This window comes from Solea solea, chromosome 21, assembly GCF_958295425.1.
Source record: "Solea solea chromosome 21, fSolSol10.1, whole genome shotgun sequence".
Taxonomy (NCBI): Eukaryota; Metazoa; Chordata; class Actinopteri; order Pleuronectiformes; family Soleidae; genus Solea; species Solea solea.
This window is the reverse complement of record NC_081154.1, coordinates 2,233,426-2,258,556: the sequence shown is the minus strand read 5'-3', so window position 1 is coordinate 2,258,556 and position 25,131 is coordinate 2,233,426. Positions and strand designations below refer to the sequence as shown.

Genomic DNA, 25,131 nt, shown 5'->3' with positions numbered 1-25,131 from the left:
GATTCCCACAGTGCAGGTGGACTGGAATATAAATGTTTAAGTTATAAATTGCTGTAAAATATGTACGATACATACTAAAACAAAGCCATGGTGTTTAAATTATGTGTTTTATGTTGTGATTAATATATAGAAATTTGTTCATTTTAATACATTGTAAATTGTTACTTGTGTTGATGGATAATTACAGACTTTGTTGTGAAGCTAAACCTTTCAAATGTGTTGAAAGATAAAGTCAAGTGGACAGATTATTAATCTGAGTTTTTGTATCCCCATGTTCACATGAAAATAATATATGTTGTGATTTAGCTATACACTGTATTTTACATGCTACGCTAAATAATATAAATATTTGCAGGCTATTATGTGTTTGGGCAGAAGATACAAAAAAGAAATGAGGAGAATTTTCAATGAATTTATTTGTTTAAAAAAAAAAAAAAAATCAGCATATTACTATATGAAAATGAAACCACATTTAGCAGGAAATTGGTGTGCGCACTTCTTCCGTGCCGTCGAAAAACACTGATAAACATGAGTCCAGATTTACAGTGATTTCCCCCCGCCCACCCCCCCGAGCACCGGAGCCATTTTTTTGATCACCGCTCATTTCAAATAAACAAAGAATCCACCGTCGCTGCTAAAGGTCATATTGTACAAATGAGTTTACAATCACTCATTCACTGGCTCGCAGACTTCAGAAAACAGTAATAGATGAGAGGGTAAGGGGGGTGTAATAATTATTGAATGGTTATATATACTGTTAACAATAGTAGCACATACTGAATAAAATGCCTGATTATTCAAAGCACTTTTGTTTTTTTAAAGAGGAAAGAAAAGAGTAAAAATTTGAAATGAAGGGTATAAATCTTTAAAAGAAAACAAAAAAAGACAAAGCCAGTACAACTTTGGCTGCACTGCACCTTTACACGCCTGACAGTCATAAAACACTGTATTAATTTAAAACAGTGACAAAAAAAAGCATGATAAAGTGATTAATTAACAAAAAAGAGATAATAACTACCTGTTATACAGTTTAACTATCAGATATTTTTATTTAATTCTTTTACTCATCAGCTGCTGCAAAACAAGTCAATTCAGTGATTTAAGTGTTATACCATTTCTCCGGGACTGCATCGATGGAGGGTTAGTGTTCATGGAGCGACTACGACTCGTGTAAACAAAACAACAGCTGACAATAAAAAAAAAAGAAAAGAGATTTGAGCTTCTAAAAAAAGAAAAGAAAGTTTTAAATTTGAATCAAGGCAGCAGGAATATTTTGTGTGAGTGAGGGAAAGAGCGCAGTGCAAGACCACCTTCAGTTTTCTTCTTTTTTTTTTAAAAAGAGTAAAATCTATGATAAACTCACGTTTATTTATTTATCATTTTAAAGTAGTGTTTCTCTACGATAAATGACACAATGTCAAAAAACTGAAACCCTTTAACCTTAAAATTCCCCCCGCCCCCGAAAAAGGCTTTAGCAAAGTTATGGTGTTTCCTGTCAATCTGAAAGGACCAGACAGACACTCGGGGGACTACGTTCAGATTACCAGATCAGATTTGTCGCACTAAAACCTTTCTTGCACGCGTCATTAACAATGACAGAGAAAACGACCATGTAGTGTTGCAGCGGGAAAAGATAAGATGGAATGTACCTTTATTGATCCCAGTAGAGGAAACTCAAAACGGAAGCCGTCGCCGGCAGATTAGTGGAGGCGAGATTTAGCGTTAGAGGACGACACTCTCCTCTTTTTTTCATTTGATTTCCCCACGACTCTGTGGTGCAGGTCGATGACGTCAAATCTCGGGCACATGCGTGGAGGCGACAAGCAGCATGAATTCTTATTTAAGTGTTCTCATCTGATCTAAAAAATAAAAAACAATCTGCCTGGTAATCTGAACGTAGCCTCGTAGTCTGCATTAATCTGTGCAGTTCTTTCAGGTGGAAGTCTGAGCTACCAGAGCTTCTCTCTGTAAGCATGAAGTGTGCAGATATTTAGGGAGCCCAAATACCACCATCTACCTTCCCCCCTCTTAGTAGGAAAGGTCTGACTGAAACCGTTAATTTATTTATTTATCTTTAAATTGTGTCAGCGTTCCTCTGTGAACCTCCTCTACAGTAATTTGCACCTCTTGCCCTTCTTCTTCATGGGCAGGGGGCACAACACCGCCCGGATGGCTTCGTCGAACACTGTCTTAAGGCCGCGCTGTGTCAAAGCTGAGCACTCCTGATACTTCACTGCACCTGGTGGTGATAGGAGGAGAGAAAAACAGAGATGTAGTACATTTAATTACAGGATCATACTGTGCAGAAATATTACATAACTTCAGTTACTATAGACACAAAAAGTTCCTGAAACAAACTATTTCAATGAAATATTCGCATGAAACTCAATTAGTTAGGCGTTAGCCAGTGGACCACGTTTCCATCATGGTATAGTTCAGTTTTGTACAGTATGGTATGGAGCAGTAAAACCCTCGGTTAGGCCTGCGCCTCGACTGAGAACCCTATCTTTACTTGGTAGGCGGGGTGTGCGCTGTGCCTGATGGAAGTCACCTTTTTCTGTCGCCCAATCAGATCACTGTCGGGGGTCTAGCTCCACCCATACTATACCATACTGTACCATGACTCTGGTACCCGAACGGAAAGGGCACCAAAAGAATGGAACAGTTGGGGCTGGTTATATTGGTACTATTCCTAATGGAAGCGCAAAATATGCATACCATACCAAACAGTTCTAGTCATGAGTGTAAGTAGCTTAGGTAAAATGCCAAAATACTTCCAAAATGGCTTTCAACTCACAACTTAAACAGATGACACTAATGTATTATATAGATAGATATTAAAGAATAATACGTGAATGAGCTTGAACTGACTTATTTCTTTGGCCATGGCCAGTCCCTGAGGGTAGGTGATGGGAGCGAGTTTCTTTTCCCTCAGCTTCTCGATGGTGTCCTTGTCGTCTCTCAGATCCAGCTTGGTACCCACCAGGATGATGGGCGTGTTGGGGCAGTGGTGTCTCACTTCGGGATACCACTGCAGAAAGAGAAGGAGGAGGAAGACAGAGTGAGTGTCTGTGTGAGCGGCAGCAGGAAGCAGATGGATATGAACACGGAAGACTGTGTGGAATGTGGGTGCGTTGCCAAAAGAATGGATTTGTTTCTCAGTTTCCTGGTTGTTGTCCAACTTCAGCATGATGTGGCTGTTAAGGAACTCAGAAACGAAACTTTCTCCAACACTGAACCAATCAATTCTTCAATTTATATAAAACAAAAAAAGAAGAAAAAGAAATATGACATTTTCCACAATGAAATGTCCAAATCAACGAGACCTAGACTGTTTATTTTCAAACTTTGGACAAAAGGTTGTGGACAGTCCCTTAGTTGCGTGTCAAACAGAAACTCATTCATAATCAGTTTTGCAAGATATACTGAAATCCTGGTACGCCCCGTACAGACTGATTTCAGAAATCTTGATTCTAAGAAATCACACTGTGCGACATAAGTGATGCAAACTTATGTGCAATATGTAGACAAGGGCTGCCAAGATTAATCAATTATTAAAATAGTCTATTTTGATAATTAAATCTATTTTGTTTAAGAATTAAAACACTCAAACTCATGGTTTGTGGACAAAAACAAGTCATTTGAGAACATGAAAGTTGACGAAATTTTGTCAAACAACTTAAAAAGGAAAAATGGCTTCTCATGGGATCACGTAAATAATAGACAGATTAATCAATTATGAAAACAATCACTAGCTGCAGCACAAATGTAAACTTTGTGATGACAGCTAGTGAATAATCATAGGCTAAGGAGCCATTTCGTAAATAAGATAAAACACTGTTGGTGTACTTGGTCATAGCAGGACATTCACTATGAGATGGTCATCCTTTATTTATGACACTAGCTAGATTTTGATTGAACTGTATTCAACGGAAAATTCATTATAAAAAAGTATAAAATTCTGTGAAACAAAAAGTGAGGGTATGTGCATTTCCACCCCCTAAATAATGATTGGGAGTTGGTTTAAAAGGGCAAATCAATCAATCAGACAACAAAACCTAACCCATTACAAACATTACTATTAAAAGCAAAAGTAAAAAAAAGAGTTCTCACCTTGGCACGGACGTTTTCAAAAGAAGCTGGACTGACGAGTGAAAAGCAAATCAGGAACACATCCTGAGGAGGGAAAAGAGAGACAAAAGAGCTTTCAATACAACATTAAACATTATCAAAAGATGCCGATGATTTTGTTTAAGTGCTTTTAAGTTACGTCATTACTCCCGATTGTTTACTTGACCATCTTTTATTAAGGTTCAACGTTTTACCAAAGATTCAAAGTTGAAACTTTAAGTACACAATTGTTTTGCAGGGAGCTAATTAAAACATCAGGCCATGTACATTGTCCATGTCAAATAAACCCATAAATAAACTAATTAAACGAGACCCACAAATCTCACTATGCACTGAGGTTGGTTTTCTAAACACACAGCTACTTTCAGCTCCCTGCGAGTCTCTGGCACAGAGACCAGTCTGTTGGTGTGAGGACAAAGACGGCAAACAAAAGCTCCCTTTCACTTCCTCTAGCCGAGCTTCAGACACTGTGTATAGGTACTGTGGATACATGGCTCTACTCCGCTCTACTCCGCTCTACTCCGCTGAACGCACTGACTCTCGTCTTAAGAATTACAGGGCAGTGAATAACTCCCAATCAGTGCTGGCAGAGTGGACACAAGAGTGCATGCTAACATTGTCTGGCTGATGGACAGTGGACAGAGACGGCCATTAGTTGCGTGAATTAGAGGTGGGAGAAATCCTCTAGTTTCTCTTAAGATGATTATGAAAAAGCCAAGAGAATAATCCAGAGAAATAAATAAAAACTTAGTGTTATAAGACTGTGCTTGTTTGAATCAACTGCCTGTTGGAAGTACAGACGCCCAACGTTTGAGTCACTGAGTCCAATATGGCCCATTTATACTCAAAGACGGGCAAAATTCAGCAATACCACAGGAAATTGTGGGGGCAGTATAGAGTCACTAGTCCAATCAGTCAGAAAACAGACAAAGAGCCTACATGAGACAAAAGCTCCCATTCAAGACGGTGAAATCCTCCTGCGTTTCTGTCTATTTCGGTTGGAGTTCAATAAATAACCTCTTCAATAGTCGTCATGATTGTTGATGCCTGCAACCTGGCAGTGCCCTCTAGAGGAAGTATTAAGCTAAAGTAAGCTAAAATGTCTGTCAAAATATCATTTTAGATTAATGATTGTCTATACACATCTTTATTCTACAGAGTGTAGAGAACTCAAAAGATCTGCTCAAAGATCTGCACAAATATTACACCGTTATAATTTTAAATATGTTTTTCGAATGATGTAAAAATATATCACGAATCACATCACAATTCTTTTCAAAATGTTCACAAACAGCCTTTTTGCAAAGGATTTAGATTTGTGTTTATTTCCATGGTTTCTGGTTGTTGTTATTCCATTTTAATGTCAATAAACACCAAAGGAAGTCAATACAATAATAAAAAATGAACGCATTAATCGCTTTAGAATCATGTACATACCGTCTGTGGGTAGGACAGAGGCCTGAGTCTGTCGTAGTCCTCCTGTCCTGCTGTGTCCCACAGACCCAGGTTCACCGGTTTCCCATCAACCATCACATTGGCAGAGTAGTTGTCGAAGCTGTGGGAAATGAAGGTCAAAATTAAAGATTTTTAAACACTCAACATGTGTCAGTTCATGTGAGCTGTGTGTGTGAGTGTTTCTTACACTGTGGGGATGTACTCTCCAGGGAAGGCGTTGGTGGTGTAGCTGATGAGCAGACATGTTTTACCCACAGCTCTGGAAAGACACAGGACAGTAAATTAAGACAAACCTGTGATCATCGCTAATATATTTTCAATTTGACTAATTACAGAATACTATTCTTCTGTGATATTAAAACTATGTTGAGTGTGCTGTAATTTATAACCCGTCTCACCAAACAGGTTTATCAAGTCATGCGAGACGAAACCTTTCCTCAACAAGGAAACAAACATTCATTTTCATTCTTAACATAGCTGTGACCTATCATTACATACGTCATAATGTGCTTATGCCATAGAGGTGATCCATTGGTTTCCTCCGGCCCATTATATTACAGCGGCAACTAAGAGTATTTTTATAATCGTTTTAGAACAGATAAGAGGTTCCAGTAAAATAGATAAAGGTGTATAACACAAGGGTGTTGGTACAGTGTTTGATTGTATCCTTTTATGAGTCAGTATAAATGCTCGTCATCTACAGTATATCAAACTAGTTCTGATGGACATTTTCAGTATTTACATTACATGTCATTTAGCAGCAGTTTTAAATCACAAGTTAGAAAATAAGGACTTGAATGCTTACGTTTCGTAGTAAAACCAATAAGAATGTATATTTATGTATCTGAAAATATATTTCAAAGTGACATAACCATAAATCACAAACAATTAATTGTTTTTAAAAATCAAATAATTGTTAATTTCCCCGAGGGAACCTCCCAAAGGGATCAATAAAGTCGTCCGTCTGTCAATAGCTGAAATGTATTCTCTTCCTGGAATGATAATGCGCTCCATGTCAGTGTTTACCAAATGTTCTATAAAAGGGGAAACCACTTTTAGACGAGGACAAACAATATATAAATATATAAAAGACAAGAGCATATTTGTTCATAATTTAGCGACTCATTTACAACCATATGTCACTTTGAATTGGTAAACAAATCATTTCCAAGAGACGTTTGGTAAATAACACTCAATTTTACACATGTTATCTGAAACATACACACATAAATTGTAATTAAACAAGTTGGAAAAATTCTGAAAATGTGTGTGGTAACCTCAAAAAAACTCCTGTGATCCATTCTGTGGGAACCACTGCTCCATGTGATAATGGAAAAGTCAAACAATAATAAAAGGTGAATGAAATTAAGAAAGCTTTGGTTATTTATTACATTTACTTACTGATGGTAAGTTGAATATGTTGTATATATGTATCCAGGAAATGCTGTATTTTTGTCAATGATAATAAAACACATTTGGACTACATACTCCCACTTCATATTTATACAAACTGGCGATTTTTATTGCTGTTATATAGACAAATGGTACAGAGCTTAATTGATGAGATATGAAACTAAAAACTATGAATGGATGATTAAAGGAAAAACAACATAGAACTGAACAATTGTATTTTTAGAGCATGAAATGTTGTATTTCAAATAAATTGCAATTAGTTTTTTTTTTGGTTTTTTTAAATCACAAATACACATTTTGTAGGGTTGGGTCAATTAACGATATGCCAAGTCAAATATCGATATTTCAACTAATAAATGAAGGTGCTCTAAAATAAACCCACCCTGCCAATTTCACTTGTCAGGCGTTGCTACTTTATGTCTCCTTGTGGTGGTGCTGCTCAAATGAATGAAGGACACTTGGAGAGGGAGTTTAAAGTGGGATAATGTCAGAGAAAAGCTACATTACTTTACTTTATTATTTTTACTTTACTTTATTATACACTACCACCTTCTTAATCACACAGCACCTTACCTCCAGAGGTTTTAAAGTTTAAATTTATATTTTTTAAGTTAAACTGTTGGTTCTTTTCTTTCTTTCTTTTTATTGCTGGGCTGACCGGGTTCTGGAGAGACTGACCTCATGTCTTAATGTGTGTTGGAATGACAATAAAGAAATCTTGAATTAAAGCCCCATTCACGTTTAATATATAGACTTTAAGCACTTTGTTCTCTATGTTGTGAATAAATAAATACCGCGCTTTTAACTATTTACAGACGTTTTGCTTTATTTAGTTACGCAGATATTGTGATGTATCATTCTATAATTGTTTGGCAATATATTGATGATCATGGAATTGTTGTACCGCGATATTATTAGCATCGTGTGGAGCATGTATCGAGAGGGAATCGCTGTGATTCCCACCCTGAACGCTTAGCTCATACCGTCCATACCCATACACAACACAAACTCAAGTTTCACCCCCCAACTTTATTGTAATGGGATTATCCGAAAGTGGCTGCGAGGACACGGCAGCCTGAGTCACACCTCAGCGGAGCACGTAGACAAATGTGCCTGACCCAGCTGGACTGCGGAGCGGGGACACCACAGCAGCAGCTGTCGCTCACGTTAGCATGTTAGCAGAGCCTAGCCAACTGTTGCTAACTGGGTCAACGAGCACAGTCGCGAGTGAGTTGCCAATTAAAGCGCTGCCGTGTGAGCCAAACTCGACCGTTTAAAGCGACAGAAAAGTGAAGACATAAAAGCCATTTTAACTCACCCGTCCCCCACCACCACACACTTAATGGCCTGCATCGGACTTCTCTCCCTCTGGCAACGTTACAGCGGATTGATATCGGTTAGCTTAGCTAAGCTCTAAGCTAACAGCGGCTAAAATAATGCCAGCCCCGTGTGGCCTTCAAAGTATGGCACAAACAGGAACAAATACACGGGAACAAGGAATTTAACTTCAAAAAAATGGCGTCGTTTCACAAACTATTCCGGTTTGACTCGTCCTCTTTTGTCAGCGAGCGACACTCCCGGGAAGCTCCAGAGTCGTAAGCCAGGGAGGCAACACCCAGGTCAGGGGAAAAAAACTTTGGAGTCAAGATGGTCAAGATTGAGATTAAAAAAAAAAGAAAAAAAACGCCCACAGTTTGTGAGGCTGCGGCTCCGAGAGCCCTTACGTCATATCCGGTCCGAAAGGCGCGCCCTCTACCGGTTACTACGGATACCACAGCAACACACAAACTACAATCACGCCCGACTACAAAACTACAGTACTATTATTACCATAAAACTACTGGAAATCTACTACTACTACTGCTACAACTAAAACTACTACTACTACAAAAATATACTACAAAAACGACTACTACTACTACTACCACTACTTCTACTACTAATAATAATGATATGATAATAATTATTCTTAATGTTAGTGGTGTTATAGTTATATTAATGTATATTCTCAATACCGTAACAAAATATATGCTTTGCTACACCCTCAGAGTGTACATTTATATGTTTATATGTTTAATGTATATACTCCTTGTTTTTGTTTGTTTAGTGTCGTCTTGTTGAACATAACTGACATTATGGCAGTGATTTATTTAATATTTGAGGTAAAACTGTGGCTGTTTCGTGTTCAATTATTGTTCATTGTTTCGAGTTCAGTCTTTGATCACAAGGAGGCAGTAGTGTAACAGTGTATAATAGTGAATTTATTTCACTATTACTATCCCCCCACACACACACTTTCATCATCATCTCAGTAATGGTTTTATTTCTTCATCAATTCATCGCCATAGCAACCACACACACACACACACACACACACACACACGCAGACTTGACTTTGGATTATGTTGCAGGTTTTTTTTCCAGCCAGCAACATATTAACAGAATAAACGGCACCATTATGTGGGTGAGAGGGTAAAAGCAGCAGAGAGAGATTAATGAAGGATAAACAGGCGTGTGGCTGGAACATCAGGGAGGCTGTAAAACACACAGCAGGACATGAGGACGTCAAACTGAGACAAGACATTAGACAGAAAACATACTGTACAAAGTATCTCCAATGAGTTAGTCACACAACCACTGGTTCTTTGCTTCTTCTTTTCTAGACACTTGGACAGTGTTTGTTGGTTTTCCTGGCTTATTTACTTTTACTTTAATTCACACAGTAATTATGTCATATAGTGTGATTTTTTAAATATTTTCCTGTATAATTACTGCATTTATCTGCTTCAATTTCACAATAAAACACCACAATACAGTATTTTATTGTGAAATATCACTGTTAAAAGCCTGTGAAAGCCTGTGTCCTGCATGTGCCACACTGTAAATGTAATGTAGTCATCTCCTCTTCAGCCTCAGTCCATAAACATGCAGAGACATTTCACCACGTCATTATGTTCACCCATTAGTTCTCTAAATAATCACAGGGATGTAATGAGCCGTGTCACCGTGTGCTCTCATTAGCATTGGAGTCACAGTCTCACACACACACACACACCAGAGTTCACAGCATGTCCACAGAGTTTGTCGTAGTGAAAGATGAAAAATGAGGGGAGATTTTTAATCGATTCAGTTTGAAATGTTCACAGAGAAGCAGGAAGTCCAGTCAAACTGAGGCTTTTGTATTTGAGCTGCTGCTATTTCTGCTCCCACATGATCAATATGAGCATATATATATATATGTATATATGCTGCAGTAACATGATCCTATAGATAACTGACGTTACTGTGAATCATCCAGCAGGTCATCTGGTACATTTTTGAGACCTAATCTCTTTAAATTTGCATCCCACATTATTATTGTATACATTTTTTCAGACTTGATTGCCTTGTAATATTTGTCATATTTGTCTTTTTGTCATTTTATCATTGTTTCAAGTGTTGTATTACCCTGTAAAAAAACAAGTCAATCAGTCAATTTTCCCTGAATAAACAATGGTTATATTTAGCAATTTTAACAATTGAATTGTACAAATATTACAAAAGCTTACATATTTGACACATTAGATTTCATTAAAGCTTTTTTATTGTATGTTTTTATGTTTTATGCTCGCACTATGTATGTACAGATTTGACACTGTACAGCACTTTGGTGCAACTCTGTTGTTTCAAATGTGCTTTATAAATGAATTTATCTGATGTGAATTTGGTACATAGTGTTTACTGTATTGCACGGTTGCAGAACAGACAAAAATTCCGCATAATAACATGTTTATTTTATAATTTAAAAGCCACAAACTGCCTGTGAAATCTCCCACCACCTAACCTGAGCTGTGAGCAGGAGGATGCAGACAAATCTGTGCAGCTTGTTTATTGCCGCCCCCCAGGGCATCACTGTGTGTGTGTGTGTGTGTGTACGAGATAAACATGTAAATAAACAGCGCTTTTGAAGAATTCCTCACTCTGTCAACAGTCCATGTCTGCCCTACAAAGCTCTTTCTCTATCAATCAGTCGGCCGACGTGAGTAATCGCTGCAGCAGCCGGATGCAGATTCAGTGTTGAGTCACATGCTGCTGTGGAAAGATGTCCCACTGTCCCACTGTCCCACTGTCCCACCATGTGTTCTCTCTTTAAAGTCTCTCCGTGTGTCTCTTCCTCCACTCTTCTTTTCCACACACTTTCTGCTGACCTGTGTGAGACAGGAAGTGTGTCACATTTCTTGTGTGTTTGTCTTAGCAGGAATGTGTGTGTGAGTGTGTGGGATGGGATGGCACGGTGCAGATGGTTTTCACAGGCGTCAGGAATTTCTAAGAAAGTCACCAGGTTCAAACACAAATATATATATATATATATGCGTTTATATGTATACATATACATACTATATATATTACTTGCGTTACTGTAATTGCGTAGGTTTTTGTGCTTTTAAAGTATTTTTTAAAAATGTGTAATGTTACTTTTATTCAAGTGAGATTTTTGGAAGTACTGTACTTTGCTACATTTAAATGACATCCGTTACTGAGTAAAACATTTATATATATATATATGTATATATATATATATATATATATATATACACATATATAAAATAATCGGAAACATTGGCGGTGAATGATGAGGAACGGTGAGTGTTGAGGACAGGTAAATGAATGTTGAGGACAGGTAAATGAATAATGAGTGAATTGGCAGTAATTAAGGTCCCTGAGTGAGTGAGAAAGTTAAAGCATTTTTGACCTTTGAGCCGTGTTTATTTTGTAAAGGTTTTCCCTTAATTAAAAACAATTCATTCAGTAACTTTTACTCTGAGTACATTTTAAACAAGCTACTTTTTTACTTTAACTTGAGTGCATTTTTAGAGCAGTATTTGCACGTAAGTCAAATTTTATGATACTGGTACTTTTACTTGAGTAGAATATTTTAGTACTCTTTCCACCTCTGGTAATACCCAAGAACAGACAACATTTGATTTTAACCAGTGAGTCCTAATTAAAGTGAACAATTAAAAACTCACATGGTTTAATGGTTCCTCATTAAAACAATATGGGTCATGAAGCAGCTTACTCACTGTCGCACGACTGTGACCAAGGATTTACTGGATGAATCCGGTTCCACTCGGCACAGGGTCGTTTCCTTGATGAGTGCAACAAAAGTTCAGGGCTTTTGAATGACGTTTGAATGAAGCTTTAATGTGTGAAAAAGAAAAGAAAAGAGTACCGAGCTTAAAATCCAAAAACTGTGTTCATGTAGCACGTCCTAAGCAAAATAAAGAGAGAAGAAGGAGAAAATACTCATGTTTCGTTAACTATAATAACCTTGTGCCTGAGCTAATTTTTCATGGTTTTAAAGATGAATAAAAGAGGCTGAAACTGAGATCAGATGTCCTCTGCTATAGACTCTTTAGATGTTTTCTAACAAGACCCAATTCATTTAGAAAAATGCTTTTAATCCTGAAATACCATGTACATTATGAGCAAAAGATAAATTAACTTAAGTGTTTCATTGATTTGGAGGAAATGATTGAATTGAGCAGGACTCCTCCATTTTAGTGCCATAAAAACTGGAAATGGAGCCTCTTCCTGTGCTGCTCCGGACGTCTGCATTTACAATATTATTCCCAACAGTGACGGCTTTTTCCTTTTCCCTGATGCAAAAGTCTTTTAACTCCAGGTGCATGTTGAGTCTTTTGTGAAGAATCACGCTGTATGAAATGCAGAATATTGGGTTCCTTCCTGCAGACGAGCCTCTGGGAGAGTGTGGGGAGGCATCTATGGGAACATGCTGAAAATTAATTGTAACTGCCAACGCTGTGGATTCAGTATAATGTTTATGCCTCGAGCCTCTGAGGGGGAAAAACAAGGGAAACCATTAACTTTCTATTTATAGCACAGAGTGGAAAGTTGTTGTGACACATGTATTGGGAGTTTAAGCATGGAACCAAGAGGTTTCGCTTAGAAAAGGCTCATACAGTTTTAATTAACATGGAGAAATGTGCTTTTTTTGATGATAAAAGAAGTAATAAAGTAATTTTTTTGTGAATAAAAATTTGAATTATTGCATTGAATTGTTCATAATGTAATGCTGAAGAAAAAAGATTGTGCTATTTTCTCATTAACATTGTTTCATAGACTGGAAATGTGTTTAATTTCTGCCCTTTGTATCTGTGCTCAGTCATTTCCAGTAACACTGAAGTAATTACTGCCGTTTCAGACAATGGACACAAGAGTCTGTGTTACATCATGTTGGCTGCACGGCCAGCAGGTGAGCCTTCAAAGTAAAAGAGAACTGTACTGTGTTTGTGCCATGAAAGGGAAACTGAGGGCGGGAGAACTGCACAGCTTTCCATATTCACTGTATCAAAGGCCGGGGTTTTAATGGAGAGAAGAAAAACTGGACATTTTCCCAAAAAAAACAACTGTGTAATTCACAGTATAGTAAAAAGGGTAACATTTAGTACATTTATGGGAATAAATGTATATAAAAGCAGGGAAAGATGGCAGTAAAATAGTCAGAAACATTGCAATATGTGTGAATTTGCAGTTACGACACTATTTTGGCCAAAGAGTAGTGACGCTTTCCCGTCTCTTTGTACAGTCAAGACTTGCCAAATGGAAATTAAAGCATTTCAGTTACGAAAACATCGGTAAAAACAGATGGTTATTAGATTTATTAGCATCATACTACTATTGTAGAGAGAAACATCACCTCAGAGTTGGACAAACAATGGACAACAAAGCTACATAGAATAGAACATTTGTAAAATCCGACTTCTGACTAAAACTGGAACGTGTCATGAAACTATTAATGTTGAGGCACAAAATACGGAGACAGTTCTTGAAAATCTCATAAAATGATGACTTTACTCTTGTAAAATTATGACCTTATTCTCGTAAAATTGTGACTTTTTAATCGTAAAGTTATGACTTTATTCTCGTAAATTATGACTTTTTTCTCATAAATTATGACTTTTTCTTATAATATCATGACATTTTTCTGTCAGGATTTTATTTTTGAACAAATACAATATTTTTTTTCTCTTCAGTTTGGCCCTAATACATGTACGTTGTAACATGGAGTATATATGGGTTAGATAAACAAGCATGTGCAGCATGTGGGGGGTCAACAAGGGACCAAAAGCCAATTTCTGACCCTTGACACAGTTCGGATCAGATTTCAAAACACCGTGAGGGTGGAGGAGGGTGATGAAGGAGGGTGATGGAGGGTGGGTGGGCCATCACATCACTTCCTCTGCTGTAACTTTCTTCCATTGTCCCCCTGTAGTGCTACACAAAGTGTCCCTCAACACAACTCCCTTCCTGAACTCTGGACTCCATGCTGGGTCCTGCTTTTGTGTGCTCTTCCTGTCAGTACATCACTCTTGGTGTGGCCGGGTTCTTCCCTGGAAAAGCCTCAGTGACTAATGAGTGCACATGCATGGGCATGGGGCGGGGACAGACGGGGAAAGGCTGGGCCATGTTGGCCATGAGCCTTTAAAGGTGTGACCACGCTGACATCAGTGAAATGACGATGATGTGTGGCGGATGTTTGAGGTCAGACGCAGATATTTTACACGGTTGCTTCATGTAACCACTCTTACTTCATGAAAAAGACCTTGTGAACATTTGTCACCTACAGATTACACTTTTAATCTCTTATAAACATTGCAGAGTGCCAGCTATCAATTAAGTCATTTTTTGAATCCTCAAGCCTGCATTCACTGTGTGTGGTCTATAGGTATTACTCATGTTGTGGGGACCTAACTGCCTTTAAGTGCCTACATTATAGACGTCTCTTCCTGAGGAGGACAAAAACATCCCCATAAACCAAGGTTATGTCAAGGTAAGGTTAGGGAAGGGATAGTTCAGGTCTTTAAAAGCATGGTTGTATGTATTTCCTGCGAGGGCATAAGGATAAAACAGATTCAAGCCACTTAACAAAATAAAGTCTACGTTTGGAATGTTGCCTTTTCTGACATTTTGTAAGCTGCTCATTCTCTTGATCAAATTCCATAGAGAAAATCAGTGTTTTTAGCTCAGGGGGACATAGGAGACGCTGGTCTACTGATGCCAGTGTGTCACTTAGGTAAATCCAAATGAAGAAAATATAAATGCCGAATTTAAAAAAACCCCCAACACATTTGAACTTAAGGATGGAGGCAGCAGTGGATCAACAACTCCTGTGTGCCATGACGTAAAGTCAGTGATTTTCTCTATGGACTTTGGTGCAGGGACTGAGCAGTCACTTCACTGTCCAAGTTAAAGCCGTTCAATATTACTTTAAAAACATATGATATCATTATTATACAGAGATTATGACATTTATATCATAGATTTGAAATATTTTATTATATAGATCAGATTAGTTTCTGTTATATGTATGATATATTTTTTTTTTTTTTACAAAAAAACAAATACATGTATATACTGTATACATATATATGTATATATACAGTATATTTTCTATAGAAACAAAGTATATACTGTGTAAATGGCAAACTCAGGCCTGATGTCCAGCAGCAATACCACTAAGGACCACTAGTGGGCAGCTGCTGGGGAATTGTCAAACAGTGTTCAACTGTGTGTGTGTGTGTGGTGGGCGTGGTTTGATGACGTCACAGCGGTAGCGGCGTCGCTAATGTGAAAGCAGGAGGAGGAGGAGAAGGAGGCAGCAGCAGAGGAGGAGAGAAGAGCCGCTGCTGTGTCTCCCTCAGACTCAAATATCACATCTACACTCATTGACCATCTTCTAGTGTAAAAACGCGGACACTTCCCCTGTTTTATTTGTGTCTTTGCTCGTTAATTCCGCCGCTGACACGCGCGCCTTCAACCCGCCTGTCCGTCAACACAACACCGGCTTCGAATGTCTATTTGACAGCGGAGGGTAAAAAAAAGAAGAAAAGAACCAACACCTTCACAGGTTTTACCTTCTCGTGGAAGATGGACGAGGACAATCACGGTAAGACTGTTATTATTATTATTATTATTATTATTATTGTTATTTTTATGACCCACGCCACGCAGTTTTCCTGTCCCCCGTGCATGAATGGATGGATGGGAGGAAGAGGAGAACACACGGTGTGGATGGATGTGAGCAGATGGATGTGTATCTGCTCCAACATGTTGTTTTTGTTGTCTCACTGTAACACACAAACACACAACACAACAACGTAAACTCAGTGGTTACACCTGTTCATAAAGGAACAGGCAGGTAATTATGCTCACGTGAGACAGTCTGCACATTCATTAAAGCTCCAGTATGTAACATTTAAACGAGTTTTCAGATTTTAAAGCTCCAGTATGTAACATTTAAACGATTTTTCAGATTTTAAAGCTCCAGTATGTAACATTTAAACGATTTTTCAGATTTTAAAGCTCCAGTTTGTAACATTTAAACGAGTTTTCAGATTTTAAAGCTCCAGTATGTAACATTTAAACGATTTTTCAGATTTTAAAGCTCCAGTTTGTAACATTTAAACGAGTTTTCAGATTTTAAAGCTCCAGTATGTAACATTTAAACGATTTTTCAGATTTTAAAGCTCCAGTATGTAACATTTAAACGAGTTTTCAGATTTTAAAGCTCCAGTATGTAACATTTAAACGAGTTTTCAGATTTTAAAGCTCCAGTTTGTAACATTTAAGGTCATTTTTCGGCTTTAATTGAACGTACTAGGGGTACTGTGAAATATCGCAATACTTCACAGTACCCCTAGTACGTTCATTAAAGGTCCAGTATGTAACATTTAAGATGATTTAGATTATATTTAGTATAAGGTGGCATCTTTATGTTCTGTTTATTTGCCTGATCTTCAGTCCAGAACCAAACGTTTGTCACGTTCATGGATTAAATTGGCTCTTTCATTCGTCAAATTTATAACACAGACATTACTTGAACTTATTATTTAATAGCACTAAGTACTGATGGTACTGTGTAGTGATACTGTAGGTGAAGGTACAGGCTGTAGTTGGTGTCGTTTTGAGATAAAGGTGAATGAACTGATCCAGAGCAGCTGCATGTCCCGCCATGATTACTGCTCTCACGGTGGCTGCAGGTTTATTATCATGTGATAGTGGGTGAAACGCACACACACACAAACACACAGGATCACATAGCTATCCTTTTAAGGACACTTCACTGACTTCCATTCATTTGGACAGACTAAACAAAACCTTATCCCTAACCTTAACCATTAACCTTTACCTTCATCAAACCAACAATTCAAATCTTAGTTCCTCAGAAATGAGGTTCTGCCTCATTAGGACCTCATTAGGTTTTGGTCTCCATGAGGACTACAGGTCCTGACAAGGTCAGTGTTTGACACCAGAAAACGTCCTCGTGTGATGACAAATACAAGACCACACACACATGTTTGCACTTCATTCATAGTGAGGACACATCATAGACATAATATATTCCCAACTCTAACCCTAAAACCAAGTCTTAAAGAAAATGGAAAATGTCCTGGTTTATATACAATTTTGGTCCTCACAAAGTAACATATACAAGAACACACAGACACACACACACATGTTCCTGACCAGATAATCCAAACCGCCGTGTGGACTCAAAAGACCTGGAAGGTGGTGTGTGTGTGTGTGTGTGTGTGTGTGTGTGGTGTGTAAATACAGGTCTGATAAGAGTTTGTCAGTTAAACTGTTGCAGATGAACAGAGACCCTCATCGTCTCGACTTCCACATTTTACCCTCCCTCACCTTGTCCTACTTGTCCTCCACTCTCTGTGTGATTTTTCTAGTTTAATTTGAGTGCAATAATTGTTTTAGTGACAAATCATCACCATGAAAAATATGAATTGTTATACTGTAATGCAAAGATGCTTTACTTTAAGATATTGTATGAGATTGTATGGAGGCACAGAACAATCAAATATAGAATAATTCAACTGCAGCGTTTGCGATTTGATAATTGCATTGATTTCAACTGTGATTTCGATTTAAAAATGATTGATTTGTTTGAATATATTATATTCAAACAAATCAATCATTTTTAAATATATTTAAAATATAAGCATTATATTACATAGTATGTCATATATTGTTTTTATCATAGAGTAATAGCAGCAAGTAGTAAAAATATGTAAATACATACAAAAAACCTATAAAATACTATATCGATCATCTTTCCATTATTTTCTTAATTCATTTTTAGTTGTGTGGTTCAGAAAATGTTAAACAATATTGATCAGTGTTTCCAAAACCTTGACATTGTGTCTTGTTTCATTGAGCTTAACTTATATTTGTTAGTTTTTTGTGTTCAACTTAACATTTTCCTTCATGAGATTTAACTTTTATTGTGTTTTAAACTACATTAAATATAAATTATGATAATTCATTTGTATTTTGGGCACTTATGTGGCTGAAATGTCATCTTTTTATGCCTATAAACCTCTACTTCTTCGTGCGTGTTTGAGGGCGGCGGGACATTTTAGTTATTTAGGTTTTGACCTTTATCTACTCTGTAACTTTAACCGTGACGTCTCGTATTTGGCCGTAAATGTCATCCCCTCACAAATCAGCGCACGTCCACCCTCACCGATGAGTCTACGCTGTCCGTCACTGAATCCTGGGACAGGATGTCAGAGCGTCACCTGATCAGAATGTGGATCATTAAAATAACTTACCATAAATGTTAAAAACCAATCAAGCCCGAGCTCTGGTTCACACTCTCTCACACTCCTGCGACGTCTGGCTCGCATCACTTAACATTGTTCACACGCTCACCTTGATATCACAACACCGGCCTGGAGGGATGAAAGGCTGATGATGTCCAAGCTATTCACGGCATTCATACCCACACATGTGCTCATTATCACCGCGTGAGTGACCTCATGGCTGCGCGTACAGTACAGTGTGTGTGTGTGTGTGTGTGCCACATGTGGTCAAAGATGAGGCTTTCATTTGCTCCACACCATTATGCCATTATACACTAAGATTAAGAACTGCCATGGAAATCAATATGGTTAACGTGGAGCCTTTATAAAAAACTCACTCATCTTCTACTGCTTTATCCTCCACATGAGGGGGCGATGGTGCCAATCACACTCTCGCACCTACAGTCAATTGTGAGTGTCCAATTTGCCCGAAAATGTGCATGTTTTTTTGTTTTTTTGGAAACTAGAGAACATGCAAACTCCATGCAGAAAGTGCCTTGTTCCGACCGAGTTGCAAACTCAGGGTCTTCTTGCTGCAAAGGCCACTCCTACACCAACCGTGTGGCCCCTTTTTCTTAAATTCTGGACAAATTCTCGCCCTGAATCTGTAGCTGTCATTGTTCTTTAATACTACATACTACATATATGTACATACTACATGTTAAGAGTCCGATTTTAGTCAGAATAAGACAATAATTTGGTTTATAGTCTTAGTCTGACTAACATACCTTGATATGGCGATTCATAATCTGATTTCTCCTGCATGTACAAGCTTAGTCAGATTGTGCATGAACCTCATTTTGACAAATTCTGCGAGATTAAGAAATCATAGGGCCCTCGTATTTATATTAAACTTTTGTAGTCTTGATGACCACTCAAAGCTGCTTTTACTCTACAGTTTTGCAGATTATATAAGATTTGACTTTTTTCTTTTTCCGATATCTGATCTGGCCAAAAGTGATTTTGGCCAGTTTCAGCACAAGAGCCAATTTTTTTCATATCTAAACTATTCAATCCTGTACAATAATTGTTCATTTAAGAGATGTGTTGGTTCAAAAAAGGTTTCTTTATACATCTTTAAAAACTCAATCATTTTTGGATTAATCTAGCGGGCTGGATATTAATTCTAGCGGGCCAGTTTTGGCCCACGAGCCGCCGGTTGCTGACCACCAGAGAATGGTATGGGCTCATCCCTTCTACATAAACTGTGCCACTGTGTGTTATTTGTGGGACTCAGCTGTAGCATGGAATTCATTAGTGCGAGTTTACTGTGCTCGTTAATCACAGTGGGCGCTCCTCTGCTCGCGCAGACAGAGTCTGAACCTCAGAGTGCCTGAGAATCAGCAACAGGCTCCAAGAAGTGTTTTTTTATTAGTCATGTGTCTATTTTTAGCGTCATTGTATCGCTGGAATGAGAAGTGGAAAGAACACAGAAGCAGAAACGGCCTCGCTGAATGGCTGGAGGGAGGCCATGAATTTTAACACTTGACTTTTTTGGCGTTTTTCTCTTCTTTAGAGCGGCTCCACGGCGCTCCAGTCGAGGGATTAACGGGCTGAGTAAATAGCTGTTTTTTAGTGTCAGGGGTATTAAATCGTTGAAACGAATACAATTCACCTTAACAGCGTGAATGAAAATGTGCAGAAAAGTTTGCTCATGGAGTCCCTGCGAGGTTTCCCGGAGCACATTTCCTGTGTGAGTGCCACGATAACCTCGCCGTGTCAATCGACACTCTTCTCTCTATCTGACCGTGGGAAAAAAGGGAAAGGCCTTTCCTTCCATTCTTCTATTCTCTCCGCACTGTAAGTGTGAATGTGTGTGCGAAAACAACAATTAGTGACTTTGTTTTGTCTGTGAGAAGGTTTTAATGGTGCGTTCAGGGTCCGGGTCTGTTTGCTGAACACTGATTACACGTCTCCGCTCTCTGACTGGTCTACCCTAAGTATCTCCCTTTCAAAGAAATGATGGAAAACTTAACATTTTTACGTCTGAGTTTACTGGGGTTGCAAAATACCTGGACTTTTCAAAAGTTCAAAAGCTGTTGTGCAAGTTTATCGCAACAAATGATTTTGCAGACACACAGTATGTCGCAATATCGCGATAATATTGTATCATGACTTAAATATCATGATAATATCGTATCGCAATAATATGGTATCCTGACTTAAATATCATGATAATATCGTACCGCAATTATATCGTATCCTGACTTAAATATCATGAATATATCGTACCGCGATTATATCGTATCCTGACTTAAATATCATAATAATATCGTACCGCGATTATATCGTATCCTGACTTAAATATCATGATAATATCGTACCGCGATTATATCGTATCCTGACTTAAATATCATGATAATATCGTACCGCGATTATATCGTATCCTGACTTAAATATCATGATTATATCGTACCGTGACTATATAGTATCCTGACTTAAATATCATGATAATATCGTACTGCGATTATATCGTATCCTGACTTAAATATCATGATAATATCGTACCGCAATTATATCGTATCCTGACTTAAATATCATGAATATATCGTACCGCGATTATATCGTATCCTGACTTAAATATCATGATAATATCGTACCGCGATTATATCGTATCCTGACTTAAATATCATGAATATATCGTACCGCGATTATATCGTATCCTGACTTAAATATCATGATAATATCGTACCGCGATTATATCGTATCCTGACTTAAATATCATGATTATATCGTACCGTGACTATATAGTATCCTGACTTAAATATCATGATAATATCGTACTGCGATTATATCGTATCCTGACTTAAATATGATAATATGGTATCATGACTTAAAAATCATGAGAATATCATGATAAATCTGCGTCACGCTTTTTAATTGTATCATTCAGCGTGAATGTCTGATTAGGGCAAAACAATATATTTGTACATGACACACTTTCTTTAAATTTCCCATGGAAAGTTTCCAATATGGAATATTTCTAAAATCCCCAGACTAAAATTTACCAGGAATCTTCCGCCCCTGTACAAGCGTAGACTTAAGCGTGTTATTGCATATCACATTCACCAGACCAGACATGAAACCCAACCTGTTTTAAAAAATCCCTTCACTGTACGTATTGTTTCTTGACGTCTAGGCTCGTAGCAGTGAGTGGGATTATTTGGTAAGAAGTGGAAGTTGGTGTGATTAAGGTTTGGTCTTTGTTGTGGCTGTAGCGGAGTGTGTGGGAGGACATCAGATAGTCACTTGGGGAAAGTATGGGCTTGCAGCTCTGCAGCTCTGCAGCTCTGCAGCTCTGTACTTCTCCCAGGGCGTCTGGCTGGATTAACGTAAGTGTTTGGTGCTGAATGGCTGGACAGCGATGAAACGGAGCTCACACATCTGTTTCCCTCTCTCTGCATCTGCAGGCTACATCTGTCTAATGTCACTCTCTGGAGAGGTGCTTCACGTATGGCTCGAGTAAAAAACGCATCCGAGCTGAAATAATGAGTCTAATTTATGATTAGAAGAGAATTAATCAGCATCCATTTTCATGGTTGATTAAGTGTTTGATGTAGGGCTCAGAGATTTGGGTAAAATATTCAATTCAAGTCTAATTTTCCTCAAGTTTATTCCAATTTGATTCACAATTTTACTTTTTAAATCAAGCTTCAAAGCTTTAAAAGTCACAACAACAAAAATTGTGTACTTTTACTCCACTACATTTCCTATAACTATCTTTGTTACTATCAAATAAAATCAGAGGAAGCATTGGTAATGGTCTATATTTATACATGGGATTAGGTGTCTTGCTCAAGGATACATATAGACTACAAGAGCCAGGAATTGAACCCACAACCGTCTAGTTGAAAGACAACTTGTCCTCCCACTGAGCCACCATCTTTCTTACTTTTTAAATACTTTTACTTCTGAAACTAAAAAGTACATTTTATATTTCTTTTGCTACTTAAGTACAGTAAATGTCATCAACTTTAAGACTTTTACTTAAGTAATATAAAAATGTGACTTCAACTTCAACCAAAGTCATTTTCTGCTAACATACTTTTACTCAACTATCCCTTTAAGGGACTTTATACAAGACTGGTATTGACTGTGGTAATTCCAGTTTAATGGTTATATTATTATATAATATATTATATATAATGTTATATATTATATATGCTAGGGTGTATCGATATTGTATTGCACGAGGAAGGTCGACGATATATCGATATTTGACGGCTAACATTTGAATGGAAACCAGCTACTAAAATTACCATTTTTAAACATTTATTCTTACTTGAACAATCAGGCTACTGAACACATTTTCTGTTAAAATAAAGCAATTCAATTCAATTTTATTTGTAAAACGCCAAATCACAACATACTGGAAGAAATCTCTGGAAGAACCAGACTCAAAGATGTGCGGCATCTGCCTAGACAGGTTGGGGTGAAAGGAAAAATGGGGGACAGGGGAGAGGAAGGGGAGAGTGGGCTCGGTTTATTTGAATGCTCGTAGAGTGGAGTGAGCGTCAGCAGTGTTTCATGGTGAAACACATTACTCTTCCCTGTGTTGACACAGATGCCAAACTACGTGTTAAAAAAGTGCTCTCTCTTTTACAACGTCGTCTGGCTGCGTTCGAGATGGAGACCTGGAGGGAGCACAAATTCATTTTGACTGCCAAGATTATGGGTTTTTGTGGCACAGTGTTAGAAGATTAAACGTGGGGAACATTATACCACCACATGCAACAAGACAAACACACAAACACAGACTCGTAGCAGAGCTTTGTCTGAGCTCGTAACAAACCCGAGTGTTGAGAGACTACATATGGACTTGATTAGGAGAGAGACTGAGGAGGCTTTTCCGACATGTTCCCATCTCCATGGCAGTTTGTGTGTGTGTGTGTGGGGGGGGGAAGCAAGGCATTGTAGCTTTTAGTGAGACAACATCTCTGTTGTGAATAAAATGTTTTGCTTTGCCTGGAGTTATAGCTTGGAGCTGTCAGGAGGGGAAGATCCCGAAGCGTGAGACGGAGAGCAGATGGGAGACAAAAGGCCGGACAAATGAAATGAGTGGGAGACAGGGAGGAAACTGTGAGGGACGTTAAGGATCGCAGAGACGTACTGCGTCGGAGTAATGCGCGGCAAACAGGCTCCAGCTGACCATACAGGTTCAGAGTGGCTGCAGGCTACAGGCGTGTATTTCTTGGCTTCTGTCTTGACACAAATGGAGAAAGACACCCACACCCAGCTCATTCTCACCTTCATAAAACGTCCTGGCGCTCTGTTGCTTCATTTCCTGTCCCCCCCCCCTTTTTTTGTATTTCTACTCTTCTGTTTCAAACACAACTCCATCTGCTTTTCATGGAAGGTCTTGAAACCAGCAGCAGGTCGTCGTGGATCAGGTTGATATTTAACTTTAGGGAACTCTAGTGAACCTGGAACCAATAGAAGAGAGAGACCAAAAGCGTTGTGTGTGGCTCCCGTCGCTGTTGTTTCTGATCAAGTGTGATGAGAATGGGATTCATTGTTTTGTGCCAAACTGGGTTGTTATTGCAGGCAGACGCACAAGCATCACAGGAACATCCTGGAAACATCAGGATGGAGACCATCACACAGCGGCGCCGGCGCTGCACCGAACAGTCGTACAGTCGCTCCAGTCGCTCCAGTCTCCTGCTTCCTGCTGGCTTTTTGCACATTTTTTTTTTTGTCAGAGACTCATTTGCTCTCGTTGATTCTCATGCATGAATTTGAACATTTAAAATGGCTCCCACGCTACAAATCTGCAGCACAGAAATTCAGGCACATACAGCAGCACCTGACTCCTGCAGGAAGCAGCGCAGCAGAGGTGTCTGGAAATAATTTATTCTTCTCTCACCTCTGTTTCTTCCACTCCTGTCGGCCGAGATCTCAAATGATGCTGTAGTGATTTCATTTGACAAGGATTTAAAAACAAACTGCGCTGACTCTGTGAAATACCCCCCTAATTGTTGCCTGGATGCATCCCTGAAGTTCACTCTCAGGCTGATCAAATCATTAGATGATAGTTACTTTGGCTGCCAGCATATGGCAGTAGAAGGCTCTCTCCGCCCCCCCGCAGATTCTACTGGCAATGCTGAATCAAATATTGACACAGGGCTGATGCTGAGCAGATGTGTCGTACGAGTTAGGACACGGAGTGCAGAGACCACCTCAGATGCAAACCACTGCACTCACAGCAGGGGGTCTCGCTCTCAAAACTGCAGATTAACCAGAGCAATCAGTGTGAAAGCTCTTCAGCTCCTCGAGCCCCACATTCTCCTCATGATCCAAGAGGTTAGTTCATAATTAAACACGATATCAACTCCCTCAAGTGTCTCCTCACGCAAAGGGACAAATTGTTGCTCCTCAATTATTTCAATTCAGACCAACAATTTAAAAGCAGCTCAATAAAACTAGGAATTAGCTGATATACCAAGTTCAGTCTTAGGATCCGTGTCGGATGGAC

The 25,131-nt window shown here is 38.5% G+C and overlaps 2 protein-coding genes across 2 annotated transcripts in view; one reads left to right on the top strand and one right to left on the bottom strand.

Annotated features, from left to right (window-relative positions):
• Positions 1-398: 398 nt before the first annotated feature.
• On the bottom strand, positions 399-8,670 carry LOC131448634 (ras-related C3 botulinum toxin substrate 1-like). Its single transcript, XM_058621244.1, has 6 exons — positions 8,318-8,670; positions 5,774-5,845; positions 5,569-5,686; positions 4,114-4,176; positions 2,872-3,031; positions 399-2,239 (listed from the first exon to the last, which is right to left on the bottom strand). The coding sequence occupies exons 1-6, from the start codon at positions 8,350-8,352 to the stop codon at positions 2,109-2,111; spliced, it is 579 nt and encodes a 192-aa protein (XP_058477227.1). The 5' UTR covers positions 8,353-8,670; the 3' UTR covers positions 399-2,108.
• A 6,973-nt stretch (positions 8,671-15,643) lies between these two features.
• Positions 15,644-25,131, top strand: part of cyth3a (cytohesin 3a) — a 35,269-nt gene continuing 25,781 nt past the window's right edge. Inside the window, exon 1 of the mRNA XM_058620777.1 lies at positions 15,644-15,949. Coding sequence (XP_058476760.1) covers positions 15,931-15,949 — 19 coding nt within the window. The 5' untranslated portion in view covers positions 15,644-15,930. The remainder of the gene's footprint in view (positions 15,950-25,131) is intronic.